At 45.2% G+C, this 21620-nt stretch overlaps 2 protein-coding genes across 5 annotated transcripts in view; one reads left to right on the top strand and one right to left on the bottom strand.

Moving 5' to 3' along the window:
* Nucleotides 1-1398: 1398 nt before the first annotated feature.
* Nucleotides 1399-21620, top strand: part of LOC136004474 (zinc finger CCHC domain-containing protein 14-like) — a 59460-nt gene continuing 39238 nt past the window's right edge. The window contains exons 1-2 of one of the 4 annotated variants that reach the window (XM_065660969.1): nucleotides 1638-1706; nucleotides 2076-2564. In XM_065660969.1, the coding sequence (XP_065517041.1) occupies nucleotides 2415-2564 (150 nt within the window). In that variant the 5' untranslated portion in view covers nucleotides 1638-1706; nucleotides 2076-2414. Of the gene's footprint in view, nucleotides 2565-21620 lie in introns of all 4 variants that reach the window. The other 3 variants (XM_065660968.1, XM_065660966.1, XM_065660967.1) reach the window with 3 other exon arrangements.
* Nucleotides 20893-21620, bottom strand: part of LOC136004475 (microtubule-associated proteins 1A/1B light chain 3B) — a 54340-nt gene continuing 53612 nt past the window's right edge. The window contains exon 5 of the mRNA XM_065660970.1: nucleotides 20893-21196. Within this exon, the coding sequence (XP_065517042.1) occupies nucleotides 21062-21196 (135 nt within the window). The 3' untranslated portion in view covers nucleotides 20893-21061. The remainder of the gene's footprint in view (nucleotides 21197-21620) is intronic.

The following is a 21620-nucleotide window of genomic DNA, read 5'->3' on the forward strand; positions in this document are numbered from 1 at the left end:
CACACGACATCCTTGTCTCTAAATTGGAGAGACACCAATTTGATAGATGGACCACTCGGTGGATGGCCACACGCAAAGAATTGTGGTTAGCATTTGTTACAGGTTTATATACTTTCAATATTGCATTAGTTGTATATATATTCATAATTCCCGCATATAAGCGGGGAATATTATAACTAGCTCCAGGAACTTATTATCATAAGTCTCCTCCTCTTGGTGTCTGCGCACTGCTCTGTGGTGATTGTGGGCAGGGGTCTTGAGGATGAAGTAAGCAGTCTTCCTCATTTGCGTAGGGGTCTTCAAGATGAAGTAAGCAGTCTTCCTCATGGTGTACTTTTCACCTTTGGCACAGTTGGACGCCCCAGTAATCACAAAACTAGCTGAAACCAACCATATCTGTAATTCTTCTGATAGCTGGCAAAGATTTAGAACATTGTGACCTTCATGCAAAATTTCTTGCAAGGAAAATTGGATGGGCAGACAATGAGTATCCAAAGCTAGCAGATGTTTGGGATGCACTGTCTCTAAACTAACTGGTAAGTAGAAGGATGGTGTGAAGTAATTCACTCATGTTTAGTGGGGCACTAAATTCTGTTATCTCACCACAGACTTACAACACAAACATTGCTCTTTATCTTCAACCGAAATTAAGCTAAAAGTACTTTAACTCTGTGTCTTCCAGGCACTAGCTTTCCTCATATCAAGACATCCCCCCCCCCTTTTCTTTTACCTTTACAAATTCTTTTACTATGTGACTCCATTTTGCTTGAGAGTTCTGGCCATTTTCAACTTGTTGTCTAATCTTGTGTCTTTAGCGAGCTTTGTTTCTGTTATTGTGAACTCATACAGTTATATCCACATAGCAACACCTATGATTTGCGAAAGCCAATACATTTATGCGTTTATCACAATACCATCCATGCAACCCGTAGGCAAATCTGAAGATGATAAAGCTGTTTCAAAATGTTAACCAGAATCCCAGTATAGAGTGGGAAGGGGGGGGGTGTGTGTGAATATCGCCATTTTAAGAGGCCTTTAGTGTCGCTTATTTCTACATTTTTAAAGATAATCTAAAGTCAACTGTCCAATTTTCTTTGCATAGCACGGCTTGGTTTGATGAGGCTGTTCAGGCAAATGCTAGTACCAAAAGCTTTATCAGGATTTTGGCATCACGCACCCAGCAGCAGCTCGGCCATACCGCATCCCTGCACCAATCAGCGCCAGGGGCGGGATTAAGGGAGGGGTGGGCTATAAGGTGGTGATTGACAAGTCTTCGAGACCCTGTTTCTGTACGTGAGGAAGGGCGTAGGGCCAGTGTGCTGGTAGCCAAGCACCAGGTGTGCGTAGACGGCTCAGCTAATCGCTGGGGTGGTGGGTGTGGTTCCCCGCAGGGTCAGGCCGGGAGTGAAGGTGTTCCGCCGCTCCTTTTTCTTTTCCTCCCGCTCCATTTCCGGTTGTGACTTCTCACTGCGGGATCCTTCCGCCACTATTCGTGGGTTATCGTACAACCCCGGCTCCCTCCGCCTGCTTGCTGCCTTCCCGCGAGGGATTATTTCCCGCGGTTGTGGCGTTGGCGGGGTGGTTTTGGTGGGTTTCAGTGTGGCGAATGGAGTCAGCTGACGCCCGGTTGAGAGAAGGAGCTGCCCCGTGAGGGAGGGAGAGCGTGGGAGCGCAGAGAGCTGCTCGAGGCCGCCAGGCCCTGCCGGGTAGGGACCCTGCGGCGAAGCCACGCTTCAGCGCTCGGGCCTGCGCCGCCGGTAGCCGCCCTCGGGGGGCCTGTACCTGTCTGCCGTCAGGGGCTGCCCCAGCGCTCTTTGCTGCCGGCCCCCCTTGCCCCCCAGGAGCCAGGCTTGTCAGGGGGGCGGGAGCGCAGAGGGGGACGTTTCGGGGGTGTAAAGGCGCTGGCCTTACGGATCCTCCTCGGGGCGCTGTTGCCCGCCCTCGCCGCCGCGGCCTCCAGCAGGGTGTGCGTCTTCCGGACCAGGAGAAGGCGGAGCACCATGGTGGAGAAGCGGTGCCCGCGGCTGCAGCGGGACGGTGTGTATCGCTGGTTCTCTGAGCTGCCCTCTCCGCAGCGTGTGGAGTTCCTCTGCGGCCTTCTGGACCTTTGTATCCCGCTGGAGCTGCGCTTCCTGGGCGCCTGCCTGGAGGACCTGGCCCGCAAGGACTACCACTCCCTACGTGACTCTGAAATCAAGGCCAACAACCCCACCGACCTGGGGAGCCTCACTAACCTGACAGACGAGGTGGTACGTAGCAAACTTCTAGTGTCTCTCGCCCTGCTCGGGTCTGCACACCGAGAGGCGGCCGGGGTCCTCTTCCGTACCCTCACCCACATCGATTCGGTCATCAACAACTATGGGCTACAACTCAACGAGGGCCGCACAGGGGATGAGTTCCTGTTGCTCTTCACAATGGCATCCAACCATCCTGCTTTCAGCTTCCACCAGAAACAGGTCCTGAGGCAAGAGCTCACCCAGATCCAGAATATCATGGCCAGCACCAGCAGGAATCCCAGCACCTCTACCCTCCATGCTATGCCAACCTATCCTGGCTGCCGTAAGGTGGGTATGCTGCTTTTGCACCCCATGATGGCACTGCTGCAGGGTAGTCGATTGTATTTTTAGCTATGATTTTAAACCATTCTTTTAGTACAGGCATTCTAGTGGTAAATGGCAGCCTGAGACTGGTGGTGACCACTTACTTGGTTAATGATAGGGATGGTCAATTGAGGGCAAAAAGAGATGCATGGGGTTTCTATGGGCTTGTGACATTTAAATGGGAAGGGGTTCACAAGCTGATTAACAGGCAGCAGTGCAAACCTTGACTGATTGTTTCTGGCAGTACATCTGCTGAGGGGACAGTCCTGCCAGTTGTGTGGAAGACCAGTGATTTAGTAGAGGAAACAAATGTGTAGTATTTCTAGATTTGGGAACAAGTATCTGTTTTAATAGTTTTCTTGGAAGAAGTTGGAAAGGAGGATTAGCTTTGGGAGTAGCTTTCTAGTGGCAAAGGCATCTTGGTAAGTCTGAGTTTTGTTTAGACAACTGTGATGGCAAACACTTTGAGTTTTTGATACTAAACTTGAAGAAATATCGTGGTTGCCCATCACCCTGAATGTCTCAGGATCTTAGTGGCTCACTGTCATAAAATTGCTGTTTGTTCATTCAGCTGCCAGCAATTAAGCTAGACAGTATTATTTTAAGATGTGCTGCTAATCATTACATATGTTACTGAGTGCTCAAGCGCTCTTGGCCTTCTGCAACTTAAGGGAGTTAAACTGTCTTTTTGACTGAATTTAACCTGCCTGAAAGTTCAAGCTAACTACCAGTGAGGTGGGAGTATGTGATCTGTTAAACAGTCTCTAGCTTTTGAGGATACATGATATTAGTCAATAAATAACTGTTTTAACCTTCTATTGGGAAAGGTGGTGTATACCTAAAGGCTATGGAAATCCCTGGCTTGGAGTAGGATCCTAAATAAAGCTTTTTCAGAGGGCTCAGTACAGATTCTGTTGAGTATTGAATTTCAGACTGAGATAGAAATCTATTCTCAGTCTTCCCCGAATACATATTTTTCTGATTTTGTGTGTGAGTACCGCTGCTTTAATTGTAAAATTTAAATGAGTATTATTAAACTTTATATTTCTCTTTATCTTACCTTCCTATGTTAGACATAAAAATAGTGCTTTTTCCTGACATTTCTTTTTCAAGGGAAAGAACAAGGTATGGGATTGCCTTTTTCTTCAGTTTAAGCCTCTATGTGAATAAAATATAGAAGGAAAGATTTCATGCAGAATGTAGAAGGGTATAATTAAAACCAGAACAAACTTCCTTTCAGATGCTTAACTACTTGCAACTTCCCTTATTCAAAAGGTGCATGGACCCTAGGCTTGAAAGGGAAGGCTATAAATCAGATACAAGTTTTCCCAAAATAAGGTGAGTAAAAAAAGATAAAATTTTGTGGGCAGGAATATTTTTTTTTTTTTTTTTTTTTAGAGTATGCTTTCAAAGCTTCACAATAGCCCACAGTTTATGTAGCTGAAAAACTATCACTATATCAATCCATCCTACCATCTCTTGTGCCAGCAGTAAGGCACACAGAACAGTCGGGGTTTTTTTTTGTTGGGGGTATTTTTTGTTTTGTATTACACAGGGTTTGTTTTGGGTTTTTTGTTTGCTTGCTTGTTTGATGGTTTTTTTTTTGTTTTTTTTATTCTGAACTCATTGAAGGGTTGTTTCTTTAAGAAGTACTTGTTGAATACTGGTTGCCAAGTACAGGATAGTTGAGAGGGAACAAAAAAAAGGCGACTTTGCTTTCAGTCTGTTGCATATGCATTTTGTTTGAACAGATAAAATTTTCCTTTTTTAAAATTGTTCCATTTTTTTCATGTTGATAGCTGGGTAATTTTGCTACTTTTAGAGTAAGCACTTGGCTTAAAACAGGAGTTGGATGAAGCAAGTGGAGAAAACAAGGTCTTTGTTCATTCAGCCCAGTTTAAATATGCACAAATCAATTCCAACACTGTGGACTTAATTTAGTAACATCACAAGATCATGTTGTGACAATACTTGTATTGTAACATCACCTAGGAGGCAAAAATCCCACAAAAACAAACAAACAAAAAAACCAAGAATGCAGATGTCAAGAGAAAGTGAGTGGCAGTGGGCTGCTGCCTGCCAAGAGTTCTGTGTTCTTTGTCTTCTTTGGAACTGGAAAAGAATTTATTCCCCAGTGCCAGCACTTTCTCATCACTCTTGTTGCTTTACTACGGCTTGAGCTATGTGAAACCAGTACTTGAAGTCAGTGCTGTGTGTTAAATTGTGTGAAAACTTCTTTGATCTCATCATTAAAAATTAATTTGCAGAAATGAGCACCATTTGAGGTCCTGAGAAACTTTGTGAGTCTCGAATGGCATGGATGTATAATGGCATGCAAATAGGGAGCTCCTTGCGAGCAGGGCTGGTTATCCATCAGCGTTTCCCTTGTGCCAAGTGTGGGAATAGGGACTAACACTTTTGTGTGACCACCATTTCTTCTGTATAACTAGAGATCTGTTGCAGTTTCTAATGACTTGTACTTAACTTGTTTATTCAGGGAGTTACAACAAAACAAGTTGAAGTGTTCTGTTGTCTTTGCAGAAACAAATGTAAATGTTGCTGCTTCTCCTTAGTCCTATTAAAATATGACCTAACTTGATAATACCTACTTTTTTTTTCCAGAGGATTGGAGCTTGCAGTCCTCCTTCCATCTCTTATCTCTTTCACATCTTATAGTGAAATATCTCAAAAATAAATTCTGAAGTGACTGAACAGTTGATACAAAATTACTGTAAGCATTTCATGACCCTTCAAGTTACTTCACATCACTAACTAACTTCAAATGTCTTCAACTACCCCAAAGAACTGCTTTTTGTTCTCTTTTACAGTCTGCTGCAATTACTGAATACAAGGAGGCTCAAAACAACTGCTTTAATTTGTGCTCTTCAAGCTTATTCTTGTAATACATGAATTAAAGCAAAAGGTGGCTGTGGCTGGTTTTATGATGGTCAGTAATTACTAGGTTTATGGTTTCTACTTGATATTTCAAAATTAACATGGTTACTTTGCCATGACAAGGGAGAATTCTGCCTTCTCTACAACAGACTACGGCTTTAGTTTCTGTAAAGATGATAAATTCTGCCCCTTGTCATAGAATCATAGAATGGTTAGGGTTGGAAAGGACCTTAAGATCATCTAGCTCCAGCCCTCCTGCTATGGGCAGGGATACCACAGCACTAAACTGTGTCACCCAAGGCTCTGTCTAACCTGGCCTTGAACACTGCCAGGGATGGAGCATTCACAACATCCTTGGGAAAGCCATTCTAATACCTCACCATCCTCACACTAAAGAACTTCTTCCTTATATCTAACCTAAACTTCCCCTGTTTAAGTATGAACCTATTACCCCTTGTCCTATCTCTGCAGTCCCTACTGAGGAGTTGCTCTCCGACATCCTTATAGGCCCCCTTCAGTTACTGGAAGGCTGCTATGAGATCTCCATGCAGCCTTCTCTTCTCCAGGCTGAACAGTCCCAACTTTCTCAGCCTGTCTTCATATGGGAGGTGCTCCAGCCTCATTGTTGTCCTTATGGCATTCCTTTGAACATGTTCCAACAGTTCCATGTCTTCCTTATGTTGAGGACACCAGAACTGCACACAGTACTCCAAGTGAGGTCTCATGAGAGCAGAGTAGAGGGGCAGGATCGCCTCCTTTGACCTGCTGGTCACTCTCCTTTTGGTGCAGCCCAGGATAGAGTTGGCTTTGTGGGCTGCACACTGAAGCTGGCTCATGTTCATTTTCTCATTGACCAACACCCTCAAGTCCTTCTCCACAGGGCTGCTCTGAATCTCTTCTCTGACCAACCTGTATCTGTGCCTGGGATTGATCCAACCCAGATGTAGGACCTTGCACTTGGCATGGTTGAACTTCATAGGGTTGGCATCAGCCCATCTCACAAGTGTGTCAATGTCCCTCTGGATGGCATTCCTTCCCTCCAGTGTATCAACCGAACCACACAGCTTGGTGTCATTGGCAAACTTGCTGAGGGTGCGCTCAATCCCACTGTCCATGTCAGCGACGAAGATGTTGAACAAGACTGGTCCCAACACCGATCCCTGAGGGACACCACTCATTACTGGTCTCCAGCCAGACATTGAGCCATTGACCACAACTCTTTGTGTGCAGCCATCCAGCCAGTTCTTTATCCCCTGAGTGGTCCACCTATCAAATTGATGTCTCTCCAATTTAGAGAGAAGGATGTCGTGTGGGACAGTGTTGAATGCTTTGCACAAGTCCAGGTAGATGATTTCAACTGCTTTACCCCTTTCCATCATTTCCATAGCCCCATCATAGAAGGCCACCAAATTGGTCTGGCAGGATTTACACTTAGTGAAGCCATTTTGGCTGTCACCAACCACCTCATTTTCATGTGACTTGGCATGCCTTCCAGGAGAATCTGCTCCAAGATCTTGCCAGGCACAGAGGTGAGACTGACTGGTCTGTACTTTCTTGTGTCTTCCATTTTTCCCTTCTTGAAATTGGGGATTAAAGTTCCCTTTTTCCAGTCCTCAGGAACTTCACCTGGCTGCCATGATTTTTCAGATATGATGGGCAGTAGCTTAGCAACTTCATTTGCCAGCTCCTTCAGGATCTGCAGATGGATTTCATCAGGTCCCATGGACTTGTGCACATTCATGTTCTTAAGATGGTCTCGAACCTGATCCTCTTCTTCAGTGGATCTTTCATTTTCTTCTGGTTTTGAATGGTGGCAGTGCTTGCAGGACTTGAGTTGTGGATTCTTCAAACTATTTGCTTGTAGGTATGAAATCTAAGGTGGTTGTATGATTTTTGGAGATTAAAACAGTGCAGCAAATTGTCTTCAACTGAAGGACAGGCATATGTCTGAAGAAGCAGTTCTTTAAAAGCTTTTGCTCCTGAGATTAACAGCGATCGGTTTATTTTTAACTGGAAATGATGTGACTGAGTTTTCAGGCTGGTTTTGTACCTTACGATGCCCATTCAGGTGTCTTATACCTTTGCCACAAAGGAGATGGAATGGTTTTCTGGCCAGTACTTCAAGCCAAGCATCTCATTCTTCTGCTGATGTATAGTGCTTAGAACTGCAAACTGCTACTCTCTTCCTAGTGGAGGGGGAGATGTAAGCATCAGGGCACATCAAAACCAGTAACCAAATGTCTGCTGCCGTACATGTACGTATCTGGGTGCTTTGGCAGGCAAACTGCCACTGCTGAATTTGTAACTCACAGAGAATGGGGAAATGCCTCTGTCATAGTTCAAGCCCAGCCAGTAGCTCAGAGCCACGCAACTGCTTGCTCACTCCCCCGACTTCTTCCCCCCCCAGCTCCCAGAGGGGTGGGGAGGAGAATTGAAAGAATATAACTCCCACAGGTTGAGATCAGAACAGTCCAGTAACTAAGGTATAACACAAACCTGCTACTGCTACCACCAATAATAATAATGATAAGGGAAATAGCAAGGGGAGAGAATACAGTTGCTCACCACAAGCTGACTGATACCCAGCCTGACCCGAGCAGTGATCTGGGCTTTGGGGTGACTCCCCCCATTTTTTGTACTGGGCATGATGTGCTGTGGTATGGAATACCCCTTTGACTGTTTTGGGTCAGGTGTCCTGTCTCTGCTTCCTCCCAGCTTTCCCTCTTCCCTGGCAGAGCATGAGATTGAAAAGTCCATGATCGGGGTAAGCATTACTTAGCAGCAACTAAAACCATTGGTGTGTTATCAGCATTGTCCTCATGATAAAGTTGAAAACACAGCACTGCACCAGCTGCTAAGAAGGAGAAAAATAACTGTTACAGCCGAACCGAGGACTGTATCCACCCCTTATTCCATACCATTCATGTCATGCTCAGATCCCATTTTTTTCAATATACCATTGCTTTTTTTTTCATATATATATGTATGTATAATACACACCCCCACACAGAAAGAGATATCATTCCTTAGTCTGTGGACCAATACCTATGAAGTTGCTGAATTCATCTAGTCCATGATGTCAGGCTCCATCTTCTGTACCCATCTTTCAGGGCAGGAGAAACGGTGTGTAGTGTTGGATTGTTGTCTGCTGACGATACCGTTGAACTTGTCTGGTCACTGCTGAGCTCCTCTGGTTTCATCAAAGTTCATTTTTTGTTGGGGTGATGATCAGAGGGAAGTCAGGCTCAGATGATTGTGACCTCAGATGATGGTGATTGGCATTTCTGCTGATATTGGCTTTTCCCATGACTTTATTCTCTGCTAGTCATCATGACAGCACATATCTTCTTTTTAAAGCCCAGAATAGTGATGGGCATATAGCTGTTGGGTTATAAAAGTGTTATATAGCAGGCAACAGCATATCATTGAATTCATTGGCTGTTTTCCCCTAAAATCAAATCCCCTTGAGGTACACACTGGAATTCCCCATCTTCCCGCATTACCCACCAAGTATGTCCAGGTCCCTGAGCAAAAGCAATCCCACGAGTGGGTTTGCCTTTACCTGAAGCAGGAATAACCCAGACTGTCTTCCCCAACAAATTCTTTATGTGCACCACAGGAACTTTGTCCCCCCTCTACAGTGCATAAAAGTTCTGATTGGGCTGGGGCAGCCCTGTTGGCAGATCCTCTGGTGTTGACCAACCAGGTGGCTTTTGGTAAATGTGTATCCCTGTTCTGCTGACAGACAAGGTAGGCCACAAAATGACCACATACTAGCTGTATAATATGCAGAGTTTATTAAAGAAGCACACTAAAGCCAATAAGCATGCTAAAAGCAAGCACACTAATGTGAATTAGGTAAGTATCTCTATATATAGTGAATAAGTAAAATAAGGCAAATTGGAGGTAGAGGTATATAAGTACCAAAGTAAGTTAGCAATGTATTAGGTCATTACTGTATAGAGAGAATAGAGATTAAGAAGAAATGCATCACCAATTACCACTGAATCATCATCCAGGCCCAGCAGCCTGCTTCAGCCCAGATGGCTTTACCTCTGGGTTGCCACTTGCCCTGCTTCTATTGCTGCAACCACACCCACAGGGCATTTGCCACCATTCGTGAGTCAGTAGAGAGAGAAAGTACTGGCCACTGTTCTCGTTCAGCAATATTCAAGGCCAGGTGGATGTCTTTCACCTCTGCAAACTGACTCAATTCACTCTCTCCTTCATCAGGTTCTGCAGCTTGTCTTAGGGGACTCCATACAGCTGCCTTCCATCTCTGATGCTTTCCAACAATAAGGCAGGACCCATCAGTAAACAAGGCATGCTGCTTTTCACTTTCTGACAGTTTATTATATGGTGTGGCCTCTTCAGCGTGCATCACCTCCTCCTCTGGTGACATTCCAAAATCTTTGCCCTCTGGTCGGTCCATGATAACTTCTAGGATTCCTGGATGACTGGGATTTCCTGTTCTAGCTCACTGTGTGATTTACGTGGCTCACTTCTTCCTTGTAGCATTGGTTGCATGATGTGTAGAGAAGACCCTGCCTTAGAACATCCAGTTCAGCACAGGCAGCTGGGGTGCTGGGAGGAGCTGTGCTTCAATGCCAATCACTTCTGAAGCAACTCAAACCCCTTCATAGGCTGCCAGTATCTTTTTCAGTTGGAGTATCGCCAGCCATGTATCCCTGTATCTCTGTATCCCTGACTCTAAAATCCAAGGGGTCAACCTCGAGTCTCCCCTGGAGTTTTCTGCAGAGGCTTCAGGTAGGACCATTCTCCCCAGCTGTGGTGTAAAGCACTTGTTTCATATCTTGCCAGGTCCGGACTGCTCCAAGGGCTACTGCATGAACTATCTCTCATTTAGTTTGCTCAAAAGCTTCTTGTCGCTAAGGGGTCCATTTGAAATCATTCTTCTGAGTCACGTAGTAGAGAGGGCGTACAATTGAACTGTAATTTGGGATGTGCATTCTCTAGAACCCCACAACTCCTAAGAAAGCTTGTGTTTCTTTCTTATTAGTTGGTGGAGACATTGCTGTTCTCTTGTTGATCACATCTGTGGGGATCTGGAGACGTCCATCTTGCCATTTTATTCACAAAAATTGAATCTCCTGTGCAGGTCCCTTGACCTTACTGTGTTTTATGGCAAAACCAGCTTTCAGCAGGGTTCGGAATATTTTCCTCCCTTTCTCAAAAACGTCTTCCACTGTATCTCCCCACACAATAAAGTCATCAATGTACTGAAGGTGTTCTGGAGCTTGCCCCTGTTCCAGTGCAGTCTGGATCAGTCCATGGCAGATGGTAAGGCTGTGTTTCCACCCCTGGGGCAGTCAGTTCCAAGTGTACTGGACACCCCTCCAAGTAAAAGCAAACTGTGCCCTGTACTGTGCTGCCAAAGGAATTGAGAAAAATGCATTGGCAATATCAGTTGTGGCATCCCACTTGGCTTCCTTTGACTTCAGTTCATACTGAAGTTCTAGCATGTCTGGTACGGTAGCTCTCAATGGTGGTGTGAATTAATTCAGGCCACAGTAGTCTACTGTTAGTCTCCACGCTCCGTTAGACTTTCGCACTGGCCATATGAGGCTATTAAAGAGTGAGCAGGTCCTACTGATCACTCCTTGGCTCTCCAGTCGACTGATCAGCTCATGGATGGGAATCAGGGAGTCTCGGTTTGTGCGATATTGCCACCGGTGCACTGTTATGGTTGTGATTGGCACTTGTTCTTTGACCCTCAGCAACCCCACAACAGAAGGATCCTCTGAGAGACCAGGCAAGGTGGGCAGCTGCTTAATTTTCTCTGTCTCCAAGGCAGCTCTACCAAAAGCCCATCAGTACCCTTTTGGGTCTTTTAAATACCATCACCTGAGATAGTGTATGCTAAGGATACATGGAGCCTCTGGACCAGTCACAATGGGGTGCTTTTGCCACTCCTTCCCAGTCAGGTTGAGTTCAGCCCCCAGTACAGTCAACTCTTGGGATCCTCCTGTCACTCCAGAAATAGAAATGAGTTCCACCCCTTGATAGTTTGATGGCATCCTGGCTGTAAGCAGGACCCTTTAATAGTGATCCTAAGATTCTCCAGTTTGCATCTTGTAGAAAGTGATTAGAATTCCTTATCACAGGAGCTGGAGTAAAATCACCTCTTCCACTCCTTCTGGGAAGCTGCTCACCCAAGACTGGAGTAGCAGCTTTTTTGGGAGGATAATCCTTGACCACTGTTCTCCAATTCACGCACCTGTTCCTCCAGAGCTGAGGTAGGTTTTCCATCCCACTTTCTCATGTCTTCTCCATGATCCCACAGGTAAAACCATGGGGTGGCCCATTGAGTGTATCTCCTCTATCTTCTCCCTCAGGTAGTAGGGTGCTTTCTGTTATTAGCTGAGATGTGGGTTGGTACACGTAGGGAGCTGGATAGATCTTCTCTCAATTGTTTGAACTCGTGGGGCATTTTTTCCACAGCTGAAATGGTGGAAGGGGTGAGATTGTCTTCAAACTCTCGGAGCTGATGACTCATTTCATCCACTGTTGGTGTTGTTGCCTCACTCCAGGTCATTGATGCCAATGAGTGGGCATATGATGATGGCACACACCATGTAAGTTTCCTCCTTATGAGTCATATCCATTCAACTTTATTTGGATCTACGGATGCATTCCTGGCATCTGGCCTATGATAGATCATCATCTATGGAGGATGATCAGGGGACTGGAGCACCTCCCATATGAAGACAGGCTGAGAAAGTTGGGACTGTTCAGCCTGGAGAAGAGAAGGCTGCATGGAGACCTCATAGCAGCCTTCCAGTATCTGAAGGGGGCCTATAGGGATGCTGGAGAGGGACTCTTCACTAGGGACTGTAGTGATAGGACAAGGGGTAATGGGTTAAAACTTAAACAGGGGAAGTTTAGGTTGGATATAAGCAAGACGTTCTTTACTGTTAGGTTGGTGAGGCGCTGGAATGGGTTGTCCAGGGAGGTTGTGAATGCTCCATCCCTGGTGGTGTTCAAGGCCAGGTTGGACAGAGCCTTGGGTGGGATGGTTTAGTGTGAGGTGTCCCTGTCCATGGCAGGGGGGTTGGAACTAGATGATCTTAAGGTCCTTTCCAACCCTAACCTATTATTCTATGATCTCTAGAACAGCTAATTCCCTCAGGTACTAGATGGCTTTTTCTATCCTGGTCTACTTGGCTGAGTGACACATTACATCATCCTTGTAGGGAACCCTTTCCTTCACAGCTGCCAAGAGTCACCTCCAGAGGCTAAGGTTCCATTTCTCTTTTGCAATCTCTTTGTCAATTCCCCCTTCCCTAGCAAGTGATCCCAGCTGCTTAGCTTCCCTGTCTTCTAGTTCTTGACTGTTGGCCCCATTGTCCCAGCATCGGAGCAACCAGGTGATGATGTGCTCCCCTGGATGATGAGTGAAATCTTTTCAGTTATTCCACAGTTTGGTTGAGGTCTGGGATCGAGAAGTTACCTCTTCTTCTTTCTCTTTCTCCAATTCCTGTAGGAATCCCTCTCAATCAGAAGGTCCCCTGTAGCACACGCAGTGGGTCTTTCTTCACTGCACGAATTGTTGCTCTTGTTTTCTTTTGCCCTTGCTTACAGGGGCAACTGGTGTTGGCATGGATTGGTCTTTTGGTTTATCTGCAGTGTCTTTCACTGTAATTGGAGTGGCTGCAGTTTTTGTCACCAGAGATGGTATGGCTGCAGTGTTTGTTGTTGGGGTTGGTGTAGCTGCTGTTCTTTGGGGTTGAGTATCTGTGTTGTCTGTTGCTTTGCCATGAGATCCAGTTACATCTTTTTCCAGAGACGCTCTGTAGGCATAGGCCAAGCCCCAGCATGTTGCCGTGATTTGTCCCTCTGATATTTCCAGGAAGACAGCACAGCTTGTCTAAGTGTTCTGCTAATTTTTCCAGATTTCGCACTTGTTCAGGGTGAAATTCCAAAGCAATGGAGGGGCCACTGGCCTAGGAGCTTGCCCATATGATCCTACACTCCTTGCCACTTATGACTGTCCAGCCTTGGGGAAGATCTCTTGGTGGTCCTTTCAGTTTGTCATTTAACCTTAGACAAGATCCAAGCCCGACCCTGCTTAGTTTTTGAGGTCAGACAAAATAGGGTGTTCTCAGGGTGGTATGGCTGTAGGTAAAACATGCTGTATGTGTGGCAACATGGTGATCCCCAGTAAAAGCAGCAGACAGGTTTCAAGGGTATCCAAAGGTAATCCAGAACCTTTGGAATTCTCACATGCTGCTGTAAATAGCCTGGTGGGGGAGTGGAGGGTGTGAGGGAATGTCTCCTTCTTAGGTTGACCCTGTGAGGAGTTAAAGATGTGTAATTGCTAAAAATTCCCATTATATGCCTCCCAAAGTATATAGGTGATGACTACGCTGAGAACGCAAGCCAGACCAGTTTCATGATCAATGATTCTAGTGTATTACAAGTAATTGCCATGAAGTACAGTGAAACAAGAACCTTAGAGCAGCCCCCAAAGCCGGTAAACGTTAAACAGCAAATACTGGCTGTAAGTAAAGTACGACATGCTGAAACTCTGAGACCAAGCACAACAACTCTGAGAGCCAATAACTCAGCATTGTGACGAGTGATTATTTATCCGAAACAATGAATGCTTCTCACAGATACAATTAGACACACTCTGGTCAGATCTGTCATTATCTCAACCCTTTGAGTTCCATGTTGGGTGTGACAAAGGACTGTCGTGGTTTAAACCCAGCTGATAACTCAGGACCATGCAGCCGTTCACTCACTTCCCTGTCTCTGCTTCCTCCCAGCTTCCCCTCTACCCTAGCAGATCATGACACTGAGTAAGTCCTTGGTTGGAGGAAGCATTACTTAGCAACAACTAAAAACATCGGTGTTATCAGTGTTGTTCTCAGACAAAAGTTGAAAGTACAGCACTGCACCAGCTACGAGAAAGGACAAAATTAACTGCTACAGCTGAACCCAGGACATAAATTATTTGGGAACATGAGTTGCGTCCCTCTATTGGGAAATAGTAGCATTTTTGCCTAAGAATGCCAGGGTTGTGTCATTGCCATCAAGCTCCTGCTGGAGCATTTTAGAATCATAGAATAGTTATGGTTGGAAAGGATCTTAAGATCGTCTAATTCCAATAACCCTGCCCTGTAGCTGTGTTTGGGATTGCCCCAATGCAGGTGTAGGACCTTGCACTTGGCATGGTTAAACTTCATAAGGTTGGCATCAACCCACCTCTCAAGCGTCTCAAGGTCCCTCTGGACAGCATCCCCTCCCTCCAGCGTATCAACCAATCCACATAACTTAGTGTTGTTGGCAAACTTGCTGAGGGCGCACTCAGTCCCACTGTACATGGTGCTAAAAAACGTTGAACAAGATCAGTCCCAACACTGACCCCTGAGGGATACCACTGGTCTCCACTTGGATGTTGAGTCATTGACTACAACTCTTTGCTTGCGGCCATCCAGCCAGTTCTTTATCCACTGAGTGGTCCATCTATCAAATTGATGTCTCTCTAATTTAGAGACAAGGATGTCATGCGGGACAGTGTCTAACACTTTGCACAAGTCCAGGTAGATGATGTCATCTGCTCTGCCCTTGTCCATCAGTTCCATAGCCCCATCATACAGAAGGCTACCAAATTGGTCAGACAGGATTTCCCTTTAGTGAAGCCATGCTGGCTGTCACCAAGTACCTTGTTGTTTTTCATGTGCCTTGGCATGCCTTCCAGGAGAATGTGCTCCAAGATTCTGCCAGGCACAGAGGTGAGATTGACTGGTCTGTAATTCCCTGGGTCATCCATTTTCCCCTTCTTGAAAATGGGGTTTATATTTCCCTTTTTCCAGTCATTGGGAACTTCACCTGACTGCCATCATTTTTCAAATATGATGGACAGTGGCTTAGCAGCTTCCTTCACCAGCTGCTTCAGGACCCATGGTTGGATTTCATCAGGTCCCACGGACTTTTGCACATTCAGGTTCTTAATATGGTCTCGAACCAGATCCTCTTCTACAGTGTGCCTAAGGTCTTCATTCTCACAGTCTCTTCATCTGCCTTCCAAGACTTGGGTGTTGTGGTCAGAGCACTTGCTGGTGAAGACTGCGGCAAAGAAGTTATTAAGAACCTCAGCCTTCTCCAAATCCTGTGTAGCCAGTTCTCCTGATAGCTTCTGGAGAGGGCCCACATTATCCCTAGTCTGTCTTTTGATTGGTACGTACGTACGTAGAGAATCCCTTCCTGTTATCTTTCAGAGTCCTTGCCAGGTTTAATTCAAACTGGGCCTTAGCTTTCCTAACTTTGTCCCTGGCTTCTGGGACAACATCCCTGTATTCTTCTTGGGCTGCCTGTCCTTGCTTCCACCTTTTATAAGCTTCTTTTTTCCTTCTAAGTTTTCTCAGCAAAATAGGATTGTTCAGTGTTAAAGACCTTTGTGTTGACCTCAAAATAAGTTGCTTTTAATACTCCCTAATATGAAACTGGCAGGAACAGAGTTGACTTTTTCCTCCTACCAGACTACGCTGCTCCAATCCCTGAATGCACTCTTAGATGTTACCTGCATCACCCTCAAGCATGGAGGTCAGTTTATGGTTATGAAAAAACTTTTTTAATGGAGACTTCCAAAGCAAATATTGGCAGAATCATTTACCTGTGGGACTTTCCCAGTGTATCACTGGCTGGTTTTGTAAACTGAGTTTTATGTGAAAACATTTTCCTGCATGATCAGTGTAATCCTGTGTAATGCAGGACCTAAATTTCATATCTATCTAGGTATAGAAATTGTATTTTATTCTCTTGGGTCCTGTATCATTGTTGCATGCATACTCTAGGTAGTAAGCTATGTTGATTTTTAGTATCGGCTCCACTTCAAACTCAGTCAGCAAATACTTGGTATTAAACCATGTATTTTCTGTGTTCTGTTCAGTTATTTTTAAAAGGAGCATATTGCTGTTTTGGTAAAATTCTTACCACATGAAGTTTGACTTCTATCAGTCGTGTTCTTTTTATGAAAGACTGCTGTATTAAATGTCAGGCATTGTCTCTGGGGAGCAAAGCTAACAGTTACTGAATCTGGCTTCAGAGATTTACTGTTTTCTATTGACTTCAACTGTCTTGGACAGCTTCAGGTAGCAGTGGCTGAAAGAGAACCTGTTGAAGTAACTGCTCCTGGTGATTTTGTTCTGCAATTTTTTTTTTTCTTTTTTCCTTTTTTTTTTTTTTTTTCCCTCCTGTGTGCTTTTTGATGGATCAAGGGGTTTAGAGAGCTTTCTAGAACTTTTCTTTTTGCTGTCCCAAGAAGTTCTGTGCCTGTTAGTATGTCTCTGAAGCTGAGGAAAAATAAAATAACTGCACTGTTGGGAAAAAAAAAATAATAAATGTTTCCTGGAAGATGGAAAGGGAAAAATGTGATAATGGCTAAAGTTCTAGCAGTGACTTCTGGTACCTTGACATGTTTGTCCTCAACCCCTGAATCAAAGCAGTTGTACCACTTCTTTGCTGACTCCTGGCGGTGAAAGGCTTCAGGGTGGCATTCTGTGATCCTTCTGTCTAGCCCTTGTTGGGAAGGATGTGCTTTTCAGTTTTACTACAGGTTTTATTACTATGGAGAATGAGGCACAGAAGATTTCAGGCTGACCCTCAGTCATTAGGTACTGATAAATTTTCTTTGTTATTGTCGTGGTTTAAGCCCAGGCCATAAATCAGAACCACGCAGTCTACTCCCCCCACCCCCCCACCCCCACCCCCCCGCTTTCTTCCCTCCGCTCCCAGAGGGATGGGAAAGAGAATTGAAAGAATATAACTCCCACGGGTTGAGATAAGAACAGTCCAGTAACTAAGGTATAACACAAACCACTACTGTTGCCACCAGTAATAATAATGATAAGGAAAATAACGAGGGAAGAGAATACAACATCTCACTGACCGATACCTAGCCCAACCCAGCAGTGAACCAGCCCTTCCGGGTAACTCTCACTTTCCATCCTGGGCATGACGTGCTGTGGTATGGAATACCTCTTTGGAGAGTTTGGGTCAGGTGTCCTGTCTCTGCTTCCTCCCAGCTTTCCCTCCTCCCTGGCAGAGCATGAGGCTCAGAAAGTCCTGGGTCAGACTAAACATTTGAGCAGTAACTAGTACAGTATCCACCCCTTATTCCATACCATTCACATCATGCTCAGATCCCACATTTTCAATATACTATTACTCTTATCTCAGTGCACTCTTATCTTAGTGCATGGACCAGTCCCTATAAAGCTGCTGAGTCCATCTGGTCCATGATGTTGGGCTCCGTCTCTTGTAATAGACTTTCAGAGCAGGAGAGGCTGTGTGCACTGTACACACTCCTGAATAACCTGGGCAATAGTGTCCATTGCTATGTCCACCCCTCAATCATGAGTACATCTCTATGTTGCATCTCTGCCCTGATGGCCTGAAGTGTCATGGGCCCACCAGGCTCAAAATAACTCACCCTCTCCTTCAGCAGTTTCTGCAACTTGTCATTGGGGACTCTATACCTGCCTTCCATCTCCGACGCTTCCAAAGCACTGGAGGGGCTCAGTGGACTAGATACTTGCCCATACTGTCCCACACACACTGCCACTCATGACTGTCCAGCCTCAGGGAAAACCTCTTGATCCTCCTATATTGTCATTTAACCCTAGACAAGACCCAAACCCGACTCTGCTTAACTTTCGAGATCAGACAAAATGGTCATGGGTAAAACACACTCCGTATGTGTGCCAACATGCTGATCCCCATCACAATCAGCAGGCAGGTCGCAAGGGTACTCAAAGGCCATTCAAACCCTTCAGAACTCTCAAATGATGCTACTGTACTTGTCACTGGGGCTGGTGTACCTGCTGTACTTGTCACTGGGGCTGGTGTAGCTGCTGTGCTTGCCGGCTCTCTCACCACCAGCTTCTCTTTTTCTGAGTCCAGATCTTTCTCCTCTGCCTTGCTGGGAAATGCTGCATGGTCTCCTGCATCCTCCACTTGTCCTGGGTGCCTGAGGCTGGACTCAGCTGAGGCTCCCAAAGGTGGTATCTTGCTCTTCGCATCCTCCTGGGGCTCGGCCGCGGGGCTCAACAGCCGCCTCCTTCCCCTCCTCGACCGCCCTGACCTCCTCCACCGGCAACCGCTCCTTCCTGGCCTCCAGCCCTGCTTCCACTGCCTCTTGGTCCCCAGGGCCGCTCTCCTGGGCTGCTTCAGCCACGCCGGCTCCCGGGGCCACTTCCCCTCAGCTCCCCGCAGCCTCACGAAGACGGAGGCGAGGATGAGGGCCAGGACTGTGAAGAGCAGTGGGACGGCCAGGTACAAGTCCACAGCCACGTCCATCCCACCCTGCTGCCAGAGCCCGCCTGTATTACAAGTCTTTGTTATAAAGTACAATGAGTCAAGAACCTTAGCCCAGGGCCCCCAGCCAATAAGCACTAATACAGCAAATCCCGGCTGCAAGTAAGGCACAACATGCTGAAACTGTGAGATCAAGAGCAACAAAATTGAGAGACAATAAATCAGCATTGTGATGAGTGACTATTAATCCGAAAAAATGAACGCTTATCACAAATACAATTAGACACACTCCAGTCAGATCTGTCGTTATCTCAACCCTTCGTGCCCCACGTTGGGCACCAAAAAGAACTGTTGTGGTTTAAGCCCAGGCTGTAAACCAGAACCACTCGGTCTACTTCCCCCCCCCCCCCTTCTTCCCCCCACTCCCAGAGGGATGGGAAGGAGAATTGAAGGAATGTAACTCCTATGGGTTGAGATAAGAACAGTCTAGTAACTAAGGTATAACACAAACCACTACTGCTGCCACCACCAATAATAATGTTAAGGAAAATAACAAGGGAAGAGAATACAACACCTCACCGACCGATACCTAGCCCAACCCAGCAGTGAACCAGCCCTTCCGGGTAACTCTCACTTTCCATTCTGGGCATGAAGTGCTGTGATATGGAATACCTCTTTGGCTAGTTTGGGTCAGGTGTCCTGTCTCTGCTTCCTCCCAGCTTCCCCTCCTCCCTGGCAGAGCATGAGGCTCAGAAAGCCCTTGGTCAGACTAAGCATTTGAGTAGTAACTAAAAACATTGGTGTTATCAGTGTTGTTCCTAGGCCGAAAGTGAAAAACACAGCACTGCACCAGCTACTATGAAGGAGAAAAAATTACTGCTACTGCTGAACCCAGGACAGTTATTTTCTGTTATGACTACTACTTTAACTTGAAATTCAAGAGACAATCTAGGTTTTAATCTGGACAATCAGCAGTTCGGCTGTGAGCCAGATGCTTTGCTGTGGAGGGAGTAGACACAACATTTAGAGTTGAGTAAAAATAGTTTAAGAATCTCTTCTGCACCTATTTGAGTGGTGCATCTTTTGGAGTTGTTGAATAAGCCACTCTTGTGTTAAAACAATTCATAAATAATCTAGTGAAACTATGTCTAGGTGGAACAGAGGGCTTTCCTTCTCCCTTGTCCTCTACAAAATGCTGTGCTAAGGGTAAGATTAGGTATAGTGAAGAATATTTCTATTCCTTTAACTCTCTGGGGTTGCTGTTGTATTTGATTAGTCTTCATGGACTGTTTCTGCTAATGTTCTCAAATATTTTCAGTTGAAAAATCCAAAGTCTTCAGATGTTTGATGCTGTACCCTCTTAGGCCTTAAATGATTGATGAATTTTTCTGCACTTATAAAAATGTCACTCCTGTGGTTTTATGATCTATAGCCTGTGGTTTGTGAGGCCAGCTTATCCACCTTTACTGTGGACTCTTACTGCTTTAGAAAACAAGCCTTTAACAGTTCTTGAACAGCAGATGCTTATTCTTTAATGGCATCTTGGCTTTCTTCAAAGATGTTACAGATCCCAAAAGGCCCAAAGCAATTTACTTGCGACTTCTCAGAATCTTTATCTCACTGGAATGCCTTGTTCTTTATTCAGAATCTAGTGACTGCTTATTAGTAATTGTGCTGAGCCAAATCTATGGGATTACAGTAATGTTCAGGTATGGTGAACGTTCCTCCCAGAACTGATATGACACTGAGTTTCTTAAGTTGAACAAGTTGTACAAGTTCTTCCTGGGCATTTCTCTACTGTTAAGCTTTTGCCAGTGGTTCTCCTAACTCTCCTAGGACACTGTCTTCTGCAGTTTGTAGCTCATGGGTTATTGTTCCTCTGGTTTGCTTGGCCTCAAATTAAAACAAAAAAAGCTGTTACAACTTTGGAAATAAAACTTTGATTTGCAAAACTTTTTTCATTATTTTACTTTTCCTAAGCAAATCCAAACCTTTGCAGTATTTGTATGTTTAAGTCAGTGGAAAAAAATATTTAAAATTTGGAATGAAAGTTTCAAGCAGTCGGATTCACTGGTTATAACCCTGATACGTGGATAGACTCCATAACTCGTTAAAATTGTAAAGTAGGTATGCTTTATTCATCACTGAGGCGCATGGGGGATCACTCCTCCAAAGGCATGTGCATCCCAGCATTGTTCTCTTCTATATTTATCCTCTAAAATACTACATATGCATTAGGTTATACAATACGCCTATACATATTCATGTCCTATCCCCGCTTCGTATTATAATGAGCTAAAAGGTCCTTTGCACTTGCGCAGTGTCTCCTGGTGGTCTTGGGCGAGGGTCTTAAGATGAAGTAAACGAGTCTTCCTTGGGCCTGAACTTTTCACCTCTAGTCGTCGTGCATGCTCCCTGATCTCTTGGTCCAGAGAACAGGAACCAAGTTAATGTTAAGCAAGCAGTATACATTGTTTAGCAAGCAGCTACGGCTACAGTTCCTTCCTCTTATCAATAGCCTTGCATCCTCCCATCCTGTTTTGGCGAGCACAATAAATGTTAAGCAAGCAGTATACATTGTTTAGCAAGCAGCTGCAGCCCCTAATAAATCATTCCTTGACCCTAACTCCCTTGCATCGGTTAACCCCTCACATCAACCCCATTCAGCTCACTAACAAAGTGCTCCATTTGGAACTAATCACAGCTTTGTGATTTTTCTAGGCCAAATTTAAACTGCTTTCCTTTGTGTGGCTGAATCAGATAGTATATGAGCTCAGTCAGTCAAGACATATGGGCTAAATTAATCTTTATCAAGTATATAAAAATTAAGTCTTTATGGAAAAA

Source organism: Lathamus discolor, chromosome W (assembly GCF_037157495.1).
Source record: "Lathamus discolor isolate bLatDis1 chromosome W, bLatDis1.hap1, whole genome shotgun sequence".
NCBI lineage: Eukaryota > Metazoa > Chordata > Aves > Psittaciformes > Psittacidae > Lathamus > Lathamus discolor.